The following is a 25,226-nucleotide window of genomic DNA, read 5'->3' as shown; positions in this document are numbered from 1 at the left end:
AGGCGTGTGTGGCAGCAACCATGTAAATAGTACAAAGACATGTGTGCCTTGCCCACAATAAAGCATGGTGGTGGAAGTGTCACAGTCTGGGGCTGCATGAGTGCTTCCGACACTGGGGAGCAACAGTTCATTGAGGGAAGCATGAATGCCAACATGTACTGTGACATACTGAAGCAGAGCATGATCCCCTCCCTTCAGAGACAGGGCCGCAGGGCAGTATTCTAACATAATACCGACCCCAAACACACCTTCAAGACGACCGCTGCCTTGATAAAGAAGCTGAGGGTAAACGTAATGGACTGGCCAAGCATGTTTCCAGACCTAAACCCTATTGAGCATCCTCAAATGGAAGGTGGTGGAGCGCAAGGTCTCCAACATCCACCAGCTCGGTGATGTCGTCATGGAGGAGTGAAAGAGGACTCCAGTTGCAACCTGTGAAGCTCTAGTGAACTCCATGCCCAAGAGGCAGTGCTGGAAAATAATGGTGGCCACACAAAATATTGACACTTTTGGCCCAATTTGGACATATTCACTTAGGGGTGTACTCATTTTGTGTCCAGTGGTTTGGACATTAATGGCTGTGTGTTGAGTTATTTTTGTCTTCCAACAAGACAATGATCCAAAACATAAAGCAAATTCTACAATGGAATGGTTCACAAATAAACATATCCAGGTGTTAGAATGGCCAAGTCAAAGTCCAGACCTGAATCCAAACGAGAATCTGTGGAAAGAACTGAAAACTGCTGTTCACAAACACTCTCCATCCAACCTCACTGAGCTCGAGCTGTTTTGCAAGGAGGAATGGGCAAAAATTTCAGTCTTTCGATGTGCAAAACTGATAGAGACATACCCCAAGCGACTTACAGCTGTAATCGCAGCAAAAGGTGGCGCAACAAAGTATTAACTTAAGGGGGCTGAATAATTTCGCACGCCCAATTTTTCAGTTTTTTAATTTGTTAAAAAAGTTTGAAATATCCAACAAATTTCGTTCTACTTCATGATTGTGTCCCACTTGTTGTTGATTCTTCACAAAAATTACAGTTTTATAACTTTATTTTTCAAGCCTGAAATGTGGCAAAAGGTCGCAAAGTTCAAGGGGGCCGAATACTTTCGCAAGGCACTGTAATACTTTACATTGTAGCAAAGTGTCATTTCTTCAGTGTTGTCACATGAAAAGATATAATAAAATATTTACAAAAATGTGAGGGGTGTACTCACTTTTGTGAGATACTGTACATTTTCCAAAACTATCATGCCCCTGAATAGAAAGAAAAAACAGACAGAGCAGCACCACACCATCTAAGTGTAGCAACGTTAAGAACTTTAGTATCGTAAAAACAGACACACTCACAAGATGAAAGTGCCACGAGCATCGGCACCGATTGTGGAGTAAGGCAGCTCCCCCACGAAGCTGAGCAGATGATTAATTTACCCAAGCGCTTTAGCACTTTCATCTTGTGAGTGTCTCTGTTTTTACTATATTAAAGTTCTCAACATTGATACACTTAGATGGAGCTGCTCTGTCTCTCTTTATCCACAGATAAAAAGCAACAACTTTTTTTTCACTGACTATTACAAATGGACTTTTTATATATGGACTGAATCATGTCACTGTTATAAACAGGTGGGGGGTACTGCGCTTCTGGGTTGATAATGTATAAACTGTGCTTAGTGTAAATGCCTGTCACAATAAAAGAAGGGAACTATACCATGTGTGGGTGAAATAAATAAGATAAATCCATACTCATAATAAAAAAATCACAGTGCTAAAATATTGATGCGACACTCTAAAAATATATAAATAAATAAATACCACTTAATGTGCTGATAATGCTATAGTGACAAATAAAGTGCTCAGATGCATACAAATAAATAAAGTTAAAGTGTCCTCTGTGCTCCACAAAAATACAACAGTCTGGGTGAGATATAGTCCAAATGGTTAAGGTAAGTGTTCAAGTGGGGGAAATTATCCACAGGTGCTGCTACTTCACCTAACACCGTGCTTAAGGTAGTGGGGTGCTTCTCCTTAGCCCCTCTAAGTGTTCTAGCCGCTCACCTTAAGGTCTAAGGGTAAAAGCCTTATCATTAATCCAGGGGGCTCCTCTCCAATCCTATATCGTGCTCCACTAGGGTCAGATATCTGTGCTGCTGTGGGTGGGTTGGCTCCCTCTCCAGGCTCCCAGCGGTCACAGTGGATCTCAAAACAAAGGCTCAAGATAGTGCAAGTATGTCATGGATAACGGGGTGCTTTATTAAAATAAGGTTAAAACCACTCACATTTGTTGAGTAAAATAAGCGCAAAGAATTCTTTGCGCTTATTTTATTCAACAAATGTGAGTGGTTTTAACCTTATTTTAATAAAGCACCCCGTAATCCATGACATACTTGCACTATCTTGAGCCTTTGTTTTGAGATCCACTATGACCGCTGGGAGCCTGGAGAGGGAGCCAACCCACCCGCAGCAGCCCAGATATCTGACCCTAGTGGAGCACGATATAGGATTGGAGAGGAGCCCCCTGGATTAATGATAAGGCTTTTACCCTTAGACCTTAAGGTGAGCGGCTAGAACACGTAGAGGGGCTAAGGAGAAGCACCCCACTACCTTAAGCACGGTGTTAGGTGAAGGAGCAGCACCTGTGGATAATTTCCCCCACTTGAACACTTACCTTAACCATTTGGACTATATCTCACCCAGACTGTTGTATTTTTGTGGAGCTCAGAGGACACTTTAACTTTATTTGTATGCACCTGAGCACTTTATTTGTCACTATGGCATTATCAGCACATTAAGTGGTATTTATTTATTTATATATTTTTAGAGTGTCGCATCAATATTTTAGCACTGTGATTTTTTTATTAGGAGTATGGATTTATCTTATTTATTTCACCCACACATGGTATAGTTCCCTTCTTTTATTGTGACAGGCATTTACACTAAGCACAGTTTATACATTATCAACCCAGAAGCGCAGTACCCCCCACCTGTTTATGATTTTGACACTGTATGGTTATCAGTCCTGGTACTAGCAGCATCTGGGACCTTCTTCACCCCTTTAAATCGTTCTCTCTAGACAGCGCAGGACTCACCACACCACTCCCATGTCACTGTTATAGTTTCATATTTGCTTGCTTCTCACCTTTACTTGATAGTACTAATGCTTTATGTTTACTGCTGTTAATCCTCTAAATAGTATCTGGCTCACAAGTTTGCACTGACTCAGAGATCTGCATGTGCAGTCTAAGGTCAAGTTACATGCATTCCTACCTGTGTACTGCACTAGGAGTGTAACAGTAAGGCTCCATGTACAAGGGACATTGTAAATGGCCGTTTAGGAGCAGTTGGGCGTTTTTTTCAGAAGCCCCTGAACCCACCTACATGTTATCTTATCTGTCCATGTATACAGGGTCGTTTACAGTCATTTGCAGGCAGTTGAGTTCAGGGACGTTTTTTGGAATGCAATTATTTGCGTTCGAACGTGTGTTTACCGGCGTTTCAAAATGCGACCGAACGTGATGAAGTACGTTCAGCCACGTTATAAGTCTTTTTTCTTCCATTCTAAATCAATGGTTCCCTATGAGAGCCTATTGATTTGACTGGAAGGCGCACCGCAAGTCGGATCAGGATGATCTTGAGGGGGAACTCCACGCCAAAAATGGGAAAAAAACTGCGTGGGGGTCCCCCCCAGGTTCCAAACCAGGCCCTTCGGGTCTGGTATGGAATTTGAGGGTAGAACCACGCCGAAAAAAAAACGGCGTGGGGTCCCCCCCAAATCCATACCAGACCCTTATCCGAGCATGCAGCCCGGTCGGGCAAGAAGGGGCGCCCCCCCCCCCCTGGACCATACCAGGCCACATGCCCTCAACATGGGGGGGTGTTGGTGCTTTGGGGCAGGGGGAGCTCTGCACCATCCACCCCAAAGCACCTTGCCCCCATGTTGATGAGGACAAGGGCCTCATCCCCACAACCCTGGCCGGTGGTTGTGGGGGTCTGCGGGCAGGGGGCTTCTCGGTTTCTGGAAGCCCCCTTTAACAAGGATGGCCCCCCAGATCCCGGAACCCCTTCCTATGTGAATGGGTATGGGGTACACTGTACCCCTCTACCCATTCACCCCATAAAAGGCAGTGTATGCAAATAACGACAGGAGACGTTTTGGAAAGTTTATTAAAAATCTTCATCCGGTCTTCTCCGCTCTGATCTTCTCCCTCTCCGCTCTTCTGCTCTTTTGCCCTCGGCTCTTCTTCTTCCTCCGGTCCTCCTCCGACGATGTTTCCCGTGATTATGCCGGTCTCCGGTCTCTGCAGCTTGTTATATAGCCATTGTGGGCGTGGCCGCCAGTTGACGTCATCAGGAGACCCCGTCCCCTCATGTCACAGATGACCTGTGAGAGGCTGGTAATTAGTTGGGCTTTTTAGAGGTCTATGAGGACGTTGATGTGTTATCCATCCGGGGGTAAATTGGAAAAGGGGTTTTGATCTCTAGGATGCCCTATAGTAAGGTTTTGACCCCGTTCCCTGTGAAATCCCCCTCCCTTCCCACCCTCCCCTGATATTTTTGAGAGCAGAACCGAGAGAAAAAAAATCTCTCTCTCTGTAAATACAATTATGTCTACCCAAGTAAACCTCCCATCTTTCAGCCATAAGACTTGTATCAAAAAATATGCCCATCCCGAGGAAGTACACCATCTATGCCCAACATTGACTGTTCTCCTCGTTCCCCCTACCAGTCAACCTACCCAGGCACAATCTTTGCCACCTCCAACCTTGTTTTTATTTTAACTGCTGGTAATACAATACAAGATATCCTGAAATGTATCCATAATAATTACGTTTTTGATTTGTTCCAAATTATATATGACTATCTTTATATATATATATATATATATATTTATATTTAACATATTATTTTGTCAATATGTCAAGTCTCCACATGTGATGATCGCCCTCAGTTTTTTCTTTTTTATCGCACCCGGGCACGGAAAGCCCCGATCAATGATCGGGACGTTAGGAGTTTAAAAGGATGGCAATGCTTGCCTCTCCAGATTCCCCCCAACCGGGGTTTCCAAACTCCATAGCACGTGTCGGCAGCCTACATATCACGACCGCACGCCATCCTGGATGCGCAGCTGCCTGATTTGACACTTGCGCAACAAGGAAGTGGCGCTTTATAAGGCCGGGGAACACACCCCGGGAGATGCTGCACCTTGAGCCTTTTTTTTTTTTTCTGCTACACCTGACAAAAGTGTCATGTAAGTGTTACTATTCCAAATAGAACCATAGAAGGCTGCTCTCAGGTTTGCTTTTTTGCCACAAATAGCAAGCTTTTGACCCTTGCTCAAAGATACAATACCCACCATGAAATTATGGTCTTAATTTCTACTTTATTTTTATAATTATTTTCTTTGTTTATCTCATCTTCTTTTTCAATCATTCATACTTAAAATCCTTACATTTTTTATAGCTACAAACTTTCTCATCTTGAGGAACTCCTTTTTTGGATTCTACCAGTACAGCTAATCTATATGATTTAGCCTGTAAGTAAACATCATTTTTTATCTACAATTATTTCCTTTTCCTAAAAAATAGCATTTTTCAAGTAATTTATCTCAATTACATGTCATTTATAGAAGCAGCCTTAGTTCTTGATGCGACTTAGAAACCTGGGGAAAACCTTTCACACATGGATCAGACAAAAGAAAGATGAATGTAACATAAAGCACATTGCATAATTCTACTTTAAATTCTGCATATGTGCAAAAAACTTACAATTCATTGTTGTTTCTAGACATGGTGACTTATCCTTGAAAAAGGCTAATACCTATACAGCCGAAACGCGTAGGATAATCTCCTGGACATTTTCCTCTGAACAAAGTTCCAAGCCTGAAATACACGCATGGAACAACAGAGACAAATGTTCCTCAAAAGTCACTATTTTTCACCTTGTCACCTACCTTTCTAACTTCTTCACTTCTCTCACCGATGCACCTTAAACCCATCCACGACAAACTTGTCTATTACCTTGTAAAACTTTTTTGAAAATAAACTGTTCAATTTTTATTCTATGATACTTTACTTTGTTTACTCTTGCCCTTAAAGTCCCAACAACCTTGGTTTGAGGCACAAAACCAAAACACCCAAATTACCCGGACTACATCCAAGGAATGTAGAGCAATTTTTTTAGGGTGTTTCGGCTTTGGACATAAGGAAAGCAACACAATATCTTCATTCAAATGAAACCCCGAGATAAACAGTAACTCACCCTAGCTCCACCGCACTGTGGGAAAATAAAGAGCTAAGTGTCGGTGCTCAGGCTGCTATGAGGAAGGCATAAAGCCGAAACGCGTCAGCATCTGTCATGTTGTCACCGCTATCCATGTTGGAATAAAGCATTTTATTTGGAAGAAGACTTTTCGTGTGCCGGCTTTATTCATATAAAACCCCGAGATAACCTGAGGAAGGAATGCCTGACAGGGCCGTAACACCACTTTGTCCCTGTGAACCACCAGATAAGGCAACCAACAGGACAACGCAGCCAACTCCGACACCCTATGGGCAGAAGTAATAGCGACCAAAAAGGCTACCTTCTGCGACAAAGTGAGCAGAGGAAGTTCACAAATGTTTTCAAAAGGATGCTTTTGAAATACTGACAGTACCAAAATTGAGATCCCACGGAGGTACCAGGGATCGCACTGGAGGAGCCAGATGGTGAACACCCTGCACTAAAGTGTGAACCAAGGACTTTGCCGCCAACGGCTTTTGGAAAAATATGGTCAAAGCGGAAATCTGGCCCTTGATAGTGCCCAGAGCCAAACGTTGATCTACACCTAGTTGTAGAACCTCCAACAGGCAAGACACAGGAAAAGGAACGGGGAGAAACCCCCGCCCCCCCCCCCCCGAGACTTACCCCAAGTAATGTACACCACCAAACTCGATGATAAACCTTCCTAGATTTTCTAGCTTTCAACGGTGTGGGAATCACCAAATCCGACAGCCCTCTGTCCTTCAGCACCTGGTTTTCAATAGGCAGGCCATTGAAGCCAGCGACTGTAAAGCGGGATGGGAGAATTGTCCCTGAGACAGAAGATCTTCCCTGAGAGGAAGTTTCCATGGAACATCTGCTACCAGCCTCACCAGGCCTGCGTACCAAGACCGGCAAGGCCAGTCTGGCGCCACCAGAATGACTGGAATCCCTTCTACCTTGATTCTGCATAGCAGTCTCGACAGAATTGTATTGGAGGAAAAGTGTAAATCAGACGATACTGACGCCAAAGGGCCACCAGGGCGTCTGTGGCATCGGCAAGAGGATTCCGAGACCTTGACACAAACCTCTGTACCTTCCTTTTGAGATGGGAAGACAACACGTCTACATTGGGGGACCCCCATCGAAGACACAGTTAATGAAACACCTCCGGATGAAGAGACCATTCTCCCTGATCCAACGTCTGCCGACTGAGATAGTCCGCTTGCCAATTCTCTACCCCTGCAATGTGCACAGCAGAGAGGGCCGAAACATATAGTTCTACCCACCTCAGGATGCCGGCTACTTCCTGTGCCCTCTTGGTGATTAACATATGCCACGACCATAGCATTGTCTGATTGTATTCTCACCAGGCATCCCTGCAGACGATCCATCCACTGAGACAAAGCCTGATCGCCCCAATCTCCAGGATGTTGACTGGCAGATTGGACACCTCTCGAATCCAAACACCTTGAGCCGAGTATACACCCAAAACAGCTCCCCACCCGGATAGACTGGCATCTGTAGAAATCACTGTCCAATACAGGGGAAGAAAAGACTTTCCCAGGCGAAGCGCCGGAGAGCGGAGCCACTGTATCAGAAATCTTCTCGTACCCCGACTCAACAGGATCAGATCGTTCAGCGACAGCAGATCATTGTTGTTCTATTTGGCAATATTCTCTCCTTGCACAGGTCTGGTATGGAACTAAGCAAACGGGACTGCCTCGAAGGTGGGGACCATCAGACCCAGCACTTGCATGCAAGTCCTGAGTGACGACCAACGGTTGGACAACAGGAGCCGAAACGCATCCTGCAACTTCAGTAGTTTCGCCTGTGGAAGAAACACCCAGGCCAATGCTGAATCCAGCGTCAGACCCAAGTATTTCAGCTTGGTGGATGGAGTCCAACCGAACTCCAGTAGAGTTTGCACAGTAATTTTCAAGTCAACTTTTACAGCCGAACAAGACTCTGCACGCAAAAGCAGATCGTCCAGGTATCCTAGTGCTGTGATCCCCTTCTGCTGGAGCAAGGCCAACACCGGGGTCAAGACTTTTGTGCACATCCGAGGAGCTGAAGCGAGACCAAAAGGGAATGCCACAAATTGATACTGCTCCTCGCCCACAGCAAAATGAAGAAAACGCTGGTGCCTGACATATATTGGCATATGAAGGCAAGCGTCCTTGAGTTCGATAGAAGCCAAAAGATCCCTTGATGAAGGAAAGCCACTAGCGTGCGAATGGACTCCATACAAAATTTCTAAACCCACACAAAGTGGTTCAGAGCCTTGAGGTCCAAGATCTGGCGGACCTTGCCTTCCTTCCTGGGAGCGGTAAACAGATTTGAATAAAAACCTTGAAAACATTCCGACTCTGGAATCGGCACAATGACTCCTTGTGCTAACAGGTCCTGCACTGCTCCGTAGAGGCCCTGCAGCTGATCATGAGACTGGCATAAGTTGGAAGAAAAGAACCTCGCTGGAGCCAAGGACCGAAACTCGATCTTTTAACCATACCGAATAAACTCATGGACCCATTTGTCCTGAATGAGCAAGGTCCACGGGTCTGGAAAAAAACAAAGGCGTTTCCCCACCACAGATACGGGTGAGGGCGCCCCTTCAGGCTGGGGAAGGCTTGTCTGTGGAACCAACAGTGCCCACTTTTGACTTACCATTCCAGGGTCTCTTGGAGCAGCCCGCGAAAGTACAGGTGGATCTTGAACCTATTTCCTGCAATCCAGTCAGACGAAAGGGCCGCTTGTGAGTCAAGAAAAAGGGTTCCTTGCCCCTTGCAACCTCCGGTGGAAACCCTTGCAACTTCCGGTGGAAAAGTGCGGGATCAGAGAAAGCTGAGAACGCAGGATCAGAGGCAGCGTGTGTGAGGAGGGAGCATGTGAGAGGATCAGAGGAAGCTGAGAACGCGGGATCAGAGGCTGCGTGTGTGAGGAGGCAGCGTGTGTGAGGAGCAAGCGATTGTGTGAGGGAGTGAGAGAGAGCTGTGCGGTGAGTGAGAGCTGTCCGGTAGTACAGTAACTCCCTCCCCCCCTTCTCAGAGTGAGCTGAATAACCGGACCCCCCCCCCCCCCCGAGACAGAGAGCTCCCAACCCCCTTCCTCCCTCACACACCGAGACAGAGAGAGAGCCCCCCCACTAGCTGGCTGACTGACAAGACCAGGAAGTGACAGAGGAGAGAGGCGGGAGCAGAAGACCGACTGACTGAGGGAGGAAGGAGTGAGGCATCGCTGACAAGCACTGTAAGTATCGGCTTACAGGTACACAGGGACACACACTTGGTAAGTTAAGACTGTGGATGTAAGTAAAGACTGTGATTTGATTGTGACTGAAGATTGTGACTGAGGGTGTAGGGTAGTACTTGAGAGTCAGTGAGTACTGTGTAGCTGAGTATCAGTGGGTGCTGTGCGACTGTGCTGGGCAACTGACTGTACTGTGCGACTGATGTACCCTGCGACTGACTGTGCTCTGCGACTGTGAGTGTCTGTAAGTATCTGTGAGTGAAACAGAGTACCAGAGGGTGAGAAAGCAGAGTTAGGAAGCTAGGAAACAGCCACACAGGACAGATTTAAATTACTGAATCCCCATTAGATTAGATTAGTAGGTACAATGCCCGGTGGGTGTGGAGATACGACTCGGTGTACATCTTGTGGTATGTATACGTTCCTTGATCATGAGATCGAGGGCGAATACAAATGCACAAAGTGTAAGCACTTTGTTTTCCTGGAAGCTCAGGTCCTGAATCTAGGGAAGCAGCTGGCAACACTGAGACGTATGTCCATACTGAAGGAGAACTGGGATCGTACCTGTCAGGTGCAGGCTTGGGCCTGCACAGAGGTGGGCGGAGTGACGGAGGTGCAGGCATCAGAGCAGAGTAGATGGGTGACAGTTAGGAAGGGTAGAGGGGAAAAAGGCAAGGAGGCCGATCCTGGGATGGAGCACCCCAATAAATTCGCCCGTTGTGTGATGTTGGGGAAACCAGTCAGGGACCAGCATTGCTAGAGCAGAGCAACGCCCCTAGCTGCAAGGGGAAGAACTCCTCCAGTGAGGCCGGGAGAAAGGGAAAGGAAAGACAGGTGCTGGTGGTAGGGGACTCAATCATTAGAAGGACAGACAGTGAAATCTGCCACAAAGACCGTGAGCGCCGAACAGTCTGTTGTTTACCGGGCGCTCGGGTGCGGCACATCGCGGATCGGGTGGACAGATTACTGGGTGGGGCTGGGGAAGACCCAGCTGTCATGGTACAGGTGGGTACCAATGACATAGGCAGAGGAAGATAGGCAGAGGAAGATGGAGAGTCCTAAACTATTTCAGGGACTTAGGCGCTAAGTTGAGGAGTAGGACCTCCAAGGTAGTATTTTCAGAAATACTACCTATACCTCGAGCCACACCAGAGAGGCAGTGGGAGATTAGGGAAGTTAACAAGTGGCTGAGGAGCTGGTGTAGTAAGGAGGGTTTTGGGTTCCTGGAGAACTGGGCCGACTTCTCAGTTGGCCACCAGCTCTATGGTAGGGACGGATTGCACCTTAATGGGGAGGGTGCAGCCGTACTGGGTGAGAACATGGCCAAAAAGTTAGAGGGGCTTTTAAACTAGGTGATGGGGGGAGGGTACAGATGTAGAATTAGCCAGTGGAAAGCAAGATTCAGAGGGCACAAATGGGGACATTAGCGATAGGGTGTTCAGAGCTCCTAAACCCAGGGTGGGTATGGGGAAAAATCACAAGAGCAGCCTAAAAACAACATCGAACGAGGATATAGGCAACCGGTCAAAATTACGAGGTTTGTATACCAATGCCAGAAGCCTGGCCAACAAGATAGGAGAGCTGGAGCTACTGATGTTTGAGGAGGACTTAGATTTTGTGGGGATAACTGAGACTTGGTTTGACAGCTGTCATGATTGGATGGCGAGGGGGAGGCGGACCTCCTTTTACAGATAGGATTGGCAGCAAGGATGGGAAATGTCATTATAATGGGGGACTTTAATTATCCAGATATAGACTGGGCAGAAGGGACCGCGCACTCAGCCAAGGTTTGGCAGTTCCTAAATGTTCTGAAGGACAATTTTATGGGTCAGATGGTGAACGCACCGACAAGAAACAATGCGGTACTTGACCTACTGATTACCAACAATACAGACCTGATCACGGATATAGAAATACGGGACAACGTAGGAGACAGTGACCATAGGTCAATTAGTTTCAGTATTATTCATAGTATTTCAAAAGAGCCAATTTCCCCAAACTGCGCTCTCTGCTAGAAAATATCAAATGGGATAGAACCCTGGGAACAAAGAACACGGAGGAAAAATGGGAGTGCTTTAAAAGCATACTAAACAAAGGGATTGGCCAGTGCATTCCAAAGGGAAACAAATTTAAAAGAGCAAAACTAAACCCTGGGTGGATAAACTCCAACATAAAAATGCATATTAATACTAAAGAAAAAATAAACAAGACTGAGGGGTCATTGGCAGCATTCAAGCATTACAAAGAGTGTATTAAGAAACGTAAAGAAGAAATAAAGGCGGCTAAAATAGAACATATGAGACATATAGTGGAAGAGAGTAAAAAGAACCCCAAGAAATTCTTTAAGTATATAAACAGTAAGAAAGCGAGGCCAGAACACACTGGCCCCATAAAAGACGACAAAGGAAATATGGCCACAGAGGACAGAGAAAAGGCGGAAGTGTTAAATAGTTTCTTCTCTTCAGTCTTCACAAAAGAATCAGGGGGCTACACTAACCCAACTGGTAAGGCTAAACTAAATAATACACCTCGGGAAGTACCGCCATGGCTAACAGAGGATAGAACGAAACTAGAGAAACTTAACATAAATTAATCACCGGGACCTGATGGCTTTCACCCGAGGGTTCTTAATGAGCTCAGCCAGGTGATTGCCAGACCATTATTCTTGATCTTTAAGGATAGTCTACAGACGGGTATGGTGCCAGCTGATTGGAAAAAAGCCAACGTGGTACCAATATTTAAAAAGGGGCCGCGATATATCCCGGGTAACTATAGGCCGGTCAGCCTAACATCAGTAGTCTGCAAGATTTTGGAGGGGATGTTAAGGGACCACATACAAGACTTTAGTAATGAAAATGGTATTATTAGTAGTAATCAACATGGATTCATGAAAAATCGTTCTTGCCAAACCAATCTATTAACCTTCTACGATGAAGTGAGTTGCCATCTAGATAAAGGTAAGCCTGTGGATGTAGTGTATCTGGACTTTGCAAAGGCCTTTGACACCGTTCCCCACAAACGCTTACTGTACAAACTAAGGAAGGTAGGTATGGACCATAGGGTGAGTACCTGGATAGAGAACTGGCTCCAGGGGAGAGTTCACAGGGCGGTGATAAACGGGGAGTACTCGGATTGGGCAGGTGTGGAAAGTGGGGTCACCCAAGGTTCTGTTCTGGGGCCAATCCTGTTTAACTTATTCATAAATGATCTAGAGGAGGGGATATCCAGCACAATCTCGGTATTTGCGGACGATACTAAACTAAGCATGCCAATATCTTCTATGCAAGATGTGGAAAACTTACAAGAGGATCTGAACAAAATAATGGGGTGGGCAACTACATGGCAGATGAGGTTTAATGTTGAAAAATTTAAAATAATGCACCTGGGCATCAGTAATGTGAAAGCAAGCTACTCTCTGGGGGGGGAAACCTCTGGGGGAGTCTAGGATGGAAAAGGACCTGGGGGTACTGGTAGACAACAGGCTTGGCAGTGGCATGCAATGCCAAGCCGCTGCAAGCAAAGAGAACAGAATGCTGGGATGTATAATAAAGGGGATTCACTCCAGAAATAAAGATATTATTCTCCCACTCTACAAGACTCTGGTCCGGCCACATCTGGAGTATGCTGTCCAGTTCTGGGCACTGGTCCTCAGGAAGGATGTGCTGGAACTGGAGAGAGTCCAGAGAAGGGCAACAAAAATAATTAGGGGAATGGAGGGCATCGGCTATGAGGAAAGACTGCAAACACTGAACTTATTCTCTCTGGAGAAGAGACGATTGAGGGGGGATATGATGTCAGAGCAGTGGGGATGTGGAATTCTCTTCCACAAGCAGTCTTATCAGCAGGGAGCATTGATAGTTTCAAAAAACTATTAGATGGGCACCTTAAAGACCACAACATACAGGGGTATACAATGTATGGTTAACAGCAAACACACACACACATCATAGGTTGAACTGGATGGACCATTGTCTTTTTTCAACCTCACAAACTATGTAACTATGTAACCTGTGGAAGTAAGGTACCTTCGGTAAGGCCCTAATGATCTCCTCCATAGAGGCACCGAACAAACGGTCACCTACAAAAAATGGATTTTTGTAAGATCTTACCGTAAAATCCTTTTCTCTTAAGCTCATTGACAGACATAGTCCTCCTTGATTAATATCAACTCGGGTTATACTGCCCTCTACAGGAGTAGGACTAGACAGGAAAGAAAACGTTCTGGCCACACCCTAGGGGCAGTCCCAGAGGGTATATCCTCTCACTTCCTGCTACAGCAAATCAGTTATGTCACAAAGCAGTGTTTAGAGAATTTAACCCAACCCAACTCAGAAAACAGAGGGGCGGGTACTACGTCTGTCAATGAGCTTAAGAGAAAAGGATTTTACTGTAAGATCTTACAAAAATCCATTTTTCTCTGTCGCTCATTGACAGACGTAGTCCTCCTTGATTAATATCAACTCGGGACGTCCCAAAGCAGTGCCACAAATGAGGGGTGATATAATGGAAATCAAAATCCAATCTAGAAGGCCCAACCGGTGCCAACTAGAAGTTTTAAAGGCTCATCAATCAAAAGATGAGACTTAACTGAAAATCCAACGGAAAAAAACCCTCGAGGTAGACCACCGGTCTCCTCAAATTGTGGCCTGCAAAACCTTGCGGGCAAAAGAGGCATCTGACGATGCCATCACATCAACTTTATAAAATTTTGTAAAGGTATGCACCGACGACCAGGTAGCCACCTTGCAAACCTGGACCACTGACGCCTGATGGCGTAAGGCCCAGGAAGTACTGAACGCTCGAGTGGAGTGCGCCTTAACAGGGAACGGAGGATTCCGACCCTTAATAGAATAAGCCTGTACCACCGTCTGTCTGATCCATTTGGAGATAGTCGCGGCAGATACAGGCAACCCCTTTCTGGGGCCATCCGTGATCACAAAAAGTGAATCAGTTTTACGGAATGATTCCGTAGTCTTCAGGTATACCCTGATTGCCCGAACTACATCCAAGGAATGCAACGCACATTCCCGAGGAAGATTGGGCTTCGGACACAAGGAAGGTAGCACAATATCTTCATTCAGATGAAAATCTGAAACCACCTTAGGAAGGAAGGATGGCTTCGGATGAAGAACTACCTTATCCCTATGAACCACTAGATATGGGGAATGGCATGATAATGCAGCCAGTTCTGACACCCTGCATGCAGAAGTGATAGCCACCAAGAAGGCCACCTTCTGGTTTCTGCAGAACCGACAAAACCAAATTAAGATCCCAGGGCGGTAAGGGCGCGCGCACTGGCGGAGCCAAGTGCCGCACCCCCTGGATGAAATTCCGCACCAAGGAATGAGTAGCCAGAGGCTTCTGGAAGAAGATTGCTAACGCTGAAACCTGACCCTTGATAGTGCTCAAGGATAGTTTCTGCTCAACCCCATTTTGCAGAAAAAGCCAAGATTCGGGTCACCGAATAGGTACGTGGGGGAAAAACTCCAACGATTCACACCACGCAATATAAGCCTTCCATGTGCGATAATAGACTTGGCTGGAAGTCGCTTTCCTTGCTTTAATTAGAGTAGGAATAACTGAAGCTGACAATCCTTTGTCCTTCAGTACCTGGGTCTCAATGGCCAGGCCGTTAAAGCCAGCGACTGTAAAGCACGATGGAAGATCGGTCCTTGAGACCGCAGATCCTCCCTGAGAGGAAGTCTCCAAGGAGCGTCCGCGACTAGCCTGCCTAAGTCGGCGTACCCGGCTTGACGAGGCCAGCCCGGAATTTCCAGGATAACTGGAGTTCCCTCCACCTCTATCCTGCGGAGAAATCTCAGCAGCAACTTGAGAGGGGGGAAGACATATAATAGCTGATACTGCCCCTACGGGGCTCTCAGCGCGTCTGCTGCGTCCGCTAGAGGATCGCGGGCGCGAGCCCTGTTGAGCCGACCTGCCAACAGATCCATATCCGGGGTGCCCCAATAAAGGGACAGCTGGTGAAATACCTCTGGATGAAGAGACTATTCCTCTTGATCCAGAATCTGACGGCTGAGATAATCTGCCTGTCCACCTCTGTGATAAATATCGCGGAGAGAACTGGAACAACTGTTCCCCCAATAAAAATGTTGGCCACTTCTATGGCCGCCAGGGCACTCTTGGTGCCCCTTGGTGATTGACATAAGTCATGACCGTGGCATAGGCCGATTGGATCCGAACCGGGCTGCCCTGGAGCTGCTCGGTCCAGTAAATCAGACAAAATCTGATCGCTCAGAGTTCCAACACATTTATCGGTAACCTGGAATTTATCAGAAGAAATGACTTCCCCTGGCTGAGACCGAAGCCACCAGACCAGAGCCTCCCTGGTCCGCTCGCTCAATCGGATCCAATTGTCCAGGGAATCGGGATTCCGATTCCATATGAGAAGAATCTCCTCTTTGGAGAATTCGGGTATGAGACTGGGCAAACGGTACTGCCTCTAAGGAGGCGACCATCAATCCCAGCCAGTTGACGGACAGCAACATCCGAATCATTGACTGAATCTTCTGGAGTTTCTCCGCATGGAGAAACACTCTTGCCAAGGATGTATCCAAAATTAGGCCCAGATAGTTCAGTCTCCTGGTGTAATGTTCTGGTACCTTTGGGTACCCTAATTACTCTTTCATAAGTGTATGCGCCCCACCATTCTCTTTTGGTAAGGTGCGCATACACCTTTAAGACTGATGCTGTCATCACTGAGCGCCGGACTGGATGGCTATTTAGATCGCCGGCTCTCACTCACATGTGTTCGTTCAAACTGCTTTGTGCCTTGATGCTAACCTGTCTTGAAGCTCTCATGCTTGCAAGCATACCTCGCTGTCGGAACCACGCTGCGCTGATCCCTGTATCCCGCTACCGGATCATCCGCTCTTGCCGAACCTCTCCTCTGCTACATTGCTATTAGTGATAAGTACCCCACAGGGGAAACCTCTATAACTTTCATACTAAAGCTTACACTATCTAGCTCTGCATACTAAGGACTATTACTACATCTGCATTATCGAAGATTGCTAGCTCTTGAGCCTACTACCACCTGTTCTTGCACTGGGTTGATCTCTCTTGTATGTCCACCTGCTACTCTGTCATCTGCTACCATACATGATTGCTAAACCTATCTGCATCCCATCTGCTACTATCTTACTTTCAAGAACATTTCCTTTCAAGTGTCTGTCATCTACCATCTCTACCCAACCTGTCTCTTCAGCCTATCATCACTGTGTTACTATATACATAAGTCACTCTAGGAAACATCTTATTGAGTGTGTGTATTTACTTGCTGAATTGAGATCATCCACACATGATGAGTCATTGAGAGTTGGGAATGGTGTCTCAGCGTTTCTCTACATGACTACTGAAGTGGAATATTTCTGCAGCTGAAAATCCACATCATACATAAAACGCAGGAGCGTTACACCTGGTGGGAACCAGGGATGATCTTTGGGAAAAAGCAACGAAAACGCTGATGTCCTGCGAAGATGGGGATATGAAGATAGGCATCCTAAATGTCTATGGACGCCAGGAAATCCCCCTGATGCAGGGAGGCCACCACTGTATGGATGGATTCCATCTCTTCCAAGACCAGAATTGGACGCACCTAGCCCTTTTTCGTGGGCATTGTGAACAAGTTCGACTAGAACTCCTCCAAGGAATGGGAACTACCACTGCTTGTTGCATCAAGCTGTCCCCCGCAAAGCTTTTTAAGCGACCCGGGGATGTCGAATATTGGAAGGGAAGAATCGCACCGGTGGAAGTGATCGAAACTCGATCTTGTATCCCGACCATATGACCTTGCGAACCCCTTTATCTGGGATTCTGGAAAGCCCTGGATCCGGAAATCGGTGAAGACGTCCCCCCCACCCTAGAGATGGGTGGGGCCCATTCTGTCAATCCAACGGGATAACAGTGGCTTTATTTAGCCTGGAAATCGATGAGTCCACTATTGGTGGTGCCGTCCATCTTAGTAATGAGGGATTCCTCAAAATGATAGCGCCTAGCAATGCGTTTGGAAATAGCAGGGGCTCGTTTACGGGCGACCCCATTTGGGCAAGAGAAACCCTTCACCATTTTGGTAGGCTTGCTAGCACCAAAAAAGGAATATGAGTCTCCGCTACCTCTGCCGGTGTAATCTCAAGATTTAAGGTTTCCCGGACAGACACAACTAGTGCCTCCACCAACGCTTCTTGTGCTATGGCGGAGGCAGAAGCGTCCTCCTCACTGTCTGAGGAGACCGTACCTGAGACAGCAACCCCAGAAAAAGGGGCTGCAATGACCAGCTCAGAATCTGTATCAGATGAAATAGGGGTAGGCGGGGGTCGCTTTTCTTGACCCCCGTCCCTGACAGGCTACCTCCACCCGGGATACCAAAGACTCCAAAACTGCTGATAATGCATCATCACAAGTGGGGTACTGGAGGGTCCTGCGGCCACCTTGAGGGGATCAGGTGGGGATACATGTGTGGCAGGGTCCATGATTATACAAGACACTTGCCAGCAAACACAAAAAATTAATTAATTTTTTTTTACTTAGTCCCCCAGCGCAATAGCGCCCCTCAGTGTACCTGCTTGGACCCCTCAGAAAGAGAGAGAGAGAGACCCCAAGGCTCACCTGATGCACAGAAGTTTCTTATCAACTTGCTTCCAGCACTGTCTGTTACAGACAGGAAGTCTTTGGCTTGCTTTCCCTGGGCCAAGGAGGCGGCTCCGCCCCTTTACACGCCTTCCGGCGCCTCCCAATTACTGCACGAGGTGTTTGGTCACCTCAAACATGGCCGCCCCCCATGCTGGAGACACAAGGCTACGCCAATATGGCGGCCTCGTGCGATCTGCAGGAAAATGGCGGCGGCCTGTGTAGGATAGCGGCGGCTTGCAAACTAGCAGCGGCCTGCGGGAGGTGTGCATTCGGCCTGTGCGGCCTGCGGGAGTGTGCGCTCGGCCTGTGCGGCCTGCGGGAGGTGTGCATTCGGCCTGTGCGGCCTGCGGGAGTGTGCGCTCGGCCTGTGCGGCCTGCGGGAGGCTGTGCGGCCTGTGGAAGTGACCGGCTCTCTGGAGGGATGGCGACCTGCGGATGCAGTAACTCAGGCATAGGCATTGGCCTGTATACACGCTGTGACAGGTAGGATACCTTTATACTTCAATAGTAATGCCTTTTAGTAGTCTGCCACTGACTTCAGTCACCCTTACACTCATATAGTGACTTTAGATAGTCAGCTCCCAAACCAAGCCTCCTGGTTTCTTATTCACAAAATCACACTCAAATTGGGGGATCTGTGACCTGTTATAGGATAGAGGGGGGACCCAGAAACTGAGTGTCCGACCATCCCAGAGAGGGGCCCGCGTCCACCAACAAACCCGACAGGGGGAGAGGGGGAACATTCTACTCACCATATCGGAACCAGGCGGGCGCCAACTCCTGACAGAACCCCTCTCCACCGGGGTGGGGGGGCTGTCGACCAATACGGACGCCGTGACCCAGTTTGCAACTGGTCATTGGCGTCCAGGCGAGACGTTTAAGTCGCAGGGTCAGTCCAATGGGACTATGTCGCGGCCGACCCAGCGCGGAGCTATGGCCTGCACGCGCTCGTAGGCTGAACTGGGGTGACCACTGGACCTCAACATCCAGCCCGTCGCCCAGTTTCAACGTACTTACTTGAAGATCTCACAGGAACACTGGAGAAAAAAAGCTGTTAAAAAAAGTATTTCTAAAAAAAATCCTGCCAGGACCGAAGATCCTAGCAAGGAATCTAGGTCCTTACTCCTAACTAGACAGAAAAAAACTGATTTGCTGTAGCAGGAAGTGAGAGGATATACCCTCTGGGACTGCCCCTAGGGTGTGGCCAGAAAGTTTTCTTTCCTGTCTAGTCCTACTCCTGTAGAGGGCAGTATAACCCGAGTTGATATTAATCAAGGAGGACTACGTCTGTCAATGAGCGACAGAGAAAGGTAGATTAGTCAGCACCTTTTTAGAAGCCTGGTCGGCCGACCAGTGCTTCAACCAAATCATGCAGTGAAGGATCACCGCCATCACATATACTCTGCCAGCCAAAAAGCCGCATCCAAAGATGCTTCACAAATGTACTGTAGCCCCTGGATCAACTGATCCGCCAGCTCAGGAACATGTTGATCCCCTTCCAGATCCTGACGTAAAACTTTTGCCCATTTCGATATGGTCTGGGATACCAAGGTGATAGCAAACAGCGGCCTCAAAATTGAACCTGCCACCGTGAAAAGGTATTGAACCAGAGCCTCGGCTCTCTTGTCCACAGGATCCTTAAAGGATGGAAATTCCTCCACCAGCAAAGGCGTGGCCTTATTGAGCCTGAAAACCTGAGAGTCCACTGACGGTGGAACTGTCAGTTTCTTCAGGAGAGACTCCTCAAAGGGATATCTGCTGATTAGGCAGAAAAAACTGAAGTCCTATAGCAGGAAGTGATAGTATACCCCCTGGGACTGCCTCAGGGGCGTAGCTAAAATTGTTTCTGCCTAGTCCTACTCCTGAAGAGAGAGCAGCATAAGCCCAAGGGTCAAGGAAGACATGGAGCTGTGTCCATCAGTGAACAAAAGAGAAAGAAAACGTTTTAAAAAATTATAAAGAGACAAACTACATCCTGAAAAGTTACTCTAATGTTGTGTTCACTAAGCTTATTGTTCCTGGCACTAAAGCATTTGCTTTGTATTCCCTTTGAATCCAAAGAATATGATACAAAAGCTCAAAAGCTTCATTCCTTCCAGACAGCTACTAGTCTTCCCCTTGAAAGTACTTGAGGATGGTGCAATGGCAATCTTACCCTATGTTCTTTTGGCTACCAAGATAAAGGTATCATAAGCAGGGAAGAAGGTACTCACATTGATCTTAGAAATTGACATATTGGGGTTGATTTACTAATACCAGAGAGTTCAAAATCTGGTGCAGCTAATCTCTAATAGCTGTACAGTAGGTTGTATTGAATTCTGCACTTTCCTGTTCATTTCAATCCAAACTTTTTCTGTGCCATCTTTTATGTCAGAGCTTCACTCCTCACATGGGTTGGTGATATTCAAGTTATTTTGGGAATGCGTGAAACATATCTTGATTTTAAACTAACAGTAAAGCTATATTGAGCACCCCATAACCTACTGTATATTGAGCACCCCAAGACCCGAATAAGGTATTCATTAGGTATGTTAACAAGTTTACTATCCAAATCTTTACTATAGCTTTCTATTAGCTTAGGTTGTAAGTTTTCTCTCTACCTGTAACCACACCAGACATCCAACATTTACACTTTACATCTGGTGAGCAAAAACGGAGATAATATAATTACTCATTACAGACATTTAAAAAATGGTGTAGTTGAAAAGTGTGCAGCCAAAATAATTATACTAACGGAATTGTGAAGCATTTGTTTTTCTTACTTTCAACAAGAGCAGTGTAGCGTGGATGTTCTACTAGAAACGTCACCGAAGCATTGTTAAATTCATTTTTTTGACTTCCACCTGCTTTTAGCCAGTCAATCCCAAACATTTTTCTGTAATCAAGTTCAGCTCCTCTCCTTTCTTCTGGCAGGATCTGTTTAAAACGTAAAAAAGTGATCTTTTATGGAAAAATGTTCCTCTTACTGTAAACTATTTATGATTTACTAGCTACTATGAAATGTACAGAATAATGTACAGGTCCCCGGTTTTTCCAGAATACACTGAGGTTGATTTACTAATTATTTAGAGGCAGTTCACCTTGCAAAGTGTATGTTTACATACCATAGTAAATAATGTGAAGCTGTGTTTACTTTGAATGATCGTTCATGTGCAAGAGAAATAAAAGGTTGTAAATTGTCAACACTTCAGCTCCTTTGAACTGAAATTATTGATTCAATTACATTGGGCATTATTTCTCCACTTTACAATATTATAACTAAGAACTCATTTTGTTAGTAAATAGGAACAAGACCTGTGTGTGAATCTGGGAGAAATATAAATGTAGATCAGAAATATGACTAAAACGTGTTCACAAAATTTTCCTGCCTTAGAAACAAAATTACAAGCTACTATTTCAATAGTATTCAGTAACTACAATATGAGCAATGCTGGATTTGTTCCAAGCTTTTCACTCTAGTGTTTTAGAAGCCGTAAGGATAACAGACTCTGGATTAGTGTATCATATGACCTCAATATCCCATATTATCTTTTTGCAAAATCCTAGGGACTAACTAAAGCACTAACTAAAAAGAAAACCTGAAGGAATCACAAAACATCAAAATAAACTGCTGATATACATATATTTATGTCAACTAAGTAATTGCCAAGCCATGCAAAACAAATATATTGTAGATGTAAAGACACGCAAATCTTTGACAATAATACATGAAAATCTGATTGCAAAACAAAGTAACTGACAAACCTTGGGTCAGATTACTTGCTAATTTAGATGCTCATCATCATTTTTTATGATGATACAGATATGGTTGTTGACTTCTTGAGAATAGTAATGGTGAATATCCCAATTCCCACTTCTTCCTTTCATTTACCTCTACACCTCTCTTTTATGTAATGTTTCTTGTTCTTTTCATGATTTTATAATAAACATTGAAAGACAACTTAGCACATAAAAAATTATAATCATGGAAGAGCAGAGCCTCTCTGCTGTCAGACTGCAAGAGAACAGCATCCTTACATTTAAGGTCAGAGAAGAGAATATTCCTAATGGGTTAAATTAGTGGATTTGAGGAGTCCCATGAAGACACTTGTGAAAGAGCAGGAAGAAGATGTGAGCTAATCCCTGAACAAAGCCCTTAACTACACCTAAGGTATTTAAAGCAGAATGGGTAAGGCCATGATTTGCCCCTCAAGTCATGTTGGTTCAGACTCGAGGAACGACGTGATATGGTGTACTTCCTAGGGTGAAAGTTCCTTGACCAACTTGGCCTTCCAGGTGCAATGGTAGGCTTTACAAGAAGCTGTTTTCCTACTTTTTAAGAGGAAAGGGATGACTGAATCCAAGTCTGTTTATCCCACAGGGTCAGAATGTTGAGTTGCAAAGGTCTGGAGTAAAACTGGACATAAGGTACAGCCTCAAAAGTAGGAAACTATGAGATCCAAGACCCCTATGCAAGCATGAATTAATGATTCCTCTGGGCCCAGAGGGCTCTGGCCTGAGACTGAAGGAAGTTTTTCCAGAGGCAGAAAGATTCTGAACAGTGCTGTGTTTAATATCAGACCCAGGTACTCCAATCTGTGAGATGTGTCCAGCACTGACTTCAAGTTGAGGATCAAATCAAAACTGTGTAAAGCCTGTATCATCTGTTGGATGTTGACTGACAGGGATAGGGAGGACTTGACTTATACCAGGAGATCATCCAGGTATCCAACAACATCTGATTGTTTCTGCAAGGTTTGGCCACTGGGTTATCTCCAGAGGGATCTACTGTAAGATCCTGGTACCTGCGGTACCCTTCCAGCCTATTATTTGTACATTACGTTCCACCATATAGATAGGTGGAACGCATCTAGTACCTGTCCCTTTAAATTCCATGACCTCATCAGTGAGTGCCGCTCTGAGCGGCTATTTCAACCGCCGGCTTTCACTCACATGTGTTCGTGCAAACCGCTTGCTACAGCATTACCTAACGCTGCCGAATCCTCCAGCTATTCCCTAATACCTGGATTGTTACCTGTACATGATTGCTATGCCAAGTGCTTACTATCACCATCTGTTATACACTCCTGAACATTTACCTCTTATCATTGCTATCACTATCCACGCCTGTCCCCTCAGTATCACCTCTATACTTCCACATATAAACATATCACTCCAGGAACATCTTTAATGAGTGTCTGTGTCTGTGTATGTGCTTGCTGAGACAGGCTGGTGCACAATGATGAGTCTTGAGAGTTGGATATGGTAGTTCAACACATCTCTACATGACTACTGAGTGTAACTTCCGCAGCTGCAAATCCACACCACACAAATAAACGCCGGAGCGTTACAGATTGCACGAACCAGAAAAATGGATTCAGCGGAAATAGCTACACATGTGATACAACTATCACAAAAGGTAGATTCATTAATTCTTTCACTTACTGAAGTGAAAAATGAAAACCAGACCTTGAGACAGCAGATAGCCCATGTTTCACAGCTCACCGCTGCCCAACCCCGTGAGCCCAAAATAAACCCTCCACAAGTGTTTACGGGTGATCGGAAAAAATTCTGTGAATTTAAAAACGCATGTCAATTGCTTTTAATCTAAAACCTCGTACTTACACTACAGACCAATTAAAAGTCTGCACCACTATATCATATATGTCAGGTGATCCACGGGCTTGGGCAGACTCTCTTATTGAGAAAAATTACCCTCTTCTCAACTCCTATCCTACGTTTTTAGCAGAGCTCTCTAGCCTATATGAAGACTCTAATAGGCAGAGTACTGCTGACAGCCAATTGAGGGCTTTAAAACAAGGAAGGAGACCTGTTGAAGATTTCGTAGCAGAGTTCAAGAGATGGACCCTTGATTCAGGGTGGAATGATGCATCTCTGTGAACCCAGTTCAGGCTTGGGTTATCTGAAGCCATAAAAGACGAGCTCGCCCGAGCGGATTTACCTGGCACCTTGGATGCCTTGATACAACTTAGTATCAAAATAGACAGACGATTACGAGAGAGGAAGGCTGAAAAAATGGGAATCCCATTACCCAACCCTTCTCGGGAGTCGTCCTTCGATCCTACTCCTATGGAGGTAGGAACCATCCGCCCACCAATATCGTCTACTGAAAAGGCCAGGAGAAGAACAGAAAATCTCTGTATGTACTGCGCCTCCGCCGAACATTTGATAAGCGTTTGTCCCCTTGTCCACAAGAAAAAGGGTGAGTGTTCACAGGTCTTGCTGGGGGGATTAACGACTTCTTTTACTAATCCCTATCTCTTTATTCGTTTGATCTTACAGTGGGACCAAATTAGGATCACCACCAAGGCCATGATCGACACAGGATCTTGTGGGAACTACATTGACACTAGTTTTGTTGCTTTAAATAAAATACCTATTATTTCAAAACCCAAACCTGTCTCTGTTAGTTTGATTAACGGTATTCCGTTATCTTCTGGTCCAATTACCACTCAGACACAAGCACTCCTTGCTACTGCTAACGAGTCTCATGTTGAGACCACCACGTTTGATGTGTTACCCTCACCACATTTTCCCATTATTTTGGGACTTCCCTGGTTACATATACATCAACCAACGATTGGAAGACACGGTCCCTAACCTTCCCTTCTCACTATTGCGAGACCACGTGTAACCTCCAATCTCAAAAGAAAATCCTGTCCATGGTGTCAGAGGAAATTACACCACCACCATGCTATCAGGATTTATCAGAAGTCTTCCTTGAGAAAAATGCTAAAGTGTTGCCTCCCCATAGGGACTACGATTGTTCTATTGACCTACTCCCTAATAGTAAGCTACCTTTCGGTCATGTTTATCCTCTTTCTCAGGATGAACTTTCTCATCTCAAGGAATACTTGGATGAGAACTTAGCGAAAGGGTTCATTAGACCCTCTACTTCTTCCACAGCTGCAGGACTTTTCTTTGTCCGCAATAAGGATTTAAGCCTTCGGCCTATTATTGACTATAGGCAATTAAATATTATCACGATAAAGGATCGCTATCCCTTACCTCTCATCCCGGAACTGATTGAACAAGTGCGTGGAGCCACTTACTTCTCAAAGTTAGACCTTAAAGGGGCTTACAATCTCATCCG

General features: G+C 45.7%; 1 protein-coding gene across 2 annotated transcripts in view; it reads right to left on the bottom strand.

Annotated features, from left to right (window-relative positions):
* TBCE (tubulin folding cofactor E) overlaps positions 1-25,226 on the bottom strand; it is a 750,803-nt gene that overhangs the window by 65,179 nt on the left and 660,398 nt on the right. For both annotated transcript variants that reach the window (XM_082250252.1, XM_082250253.1), the window contains one exon: positions 20,896-21,049. In XM_082250252.1, the coding sequence (XP_082106378.1) occupies positions 20,896-21,049 (154 nt within the window). The remainder of the gene's footprint in view (positions 1-20,895; positions 21,050-25,226) is intronic.

Source organism: Pelophylax lessonae (assembly GCF_965119305.1).
Source record: "Pelophylax lessonae genome assembly, chromosome: 3".
NCBI classification, from domain to species: Eukaryota; Metazoa; Chordata; class Amphibia; order Anura; family Ranidae; genus Pelophylax; species Pelophylax lessonae.
Note: the sequence above shows the minus strand (reverse complement) of the source record. Positions and strands in the feature narration are given on the sequence as shown.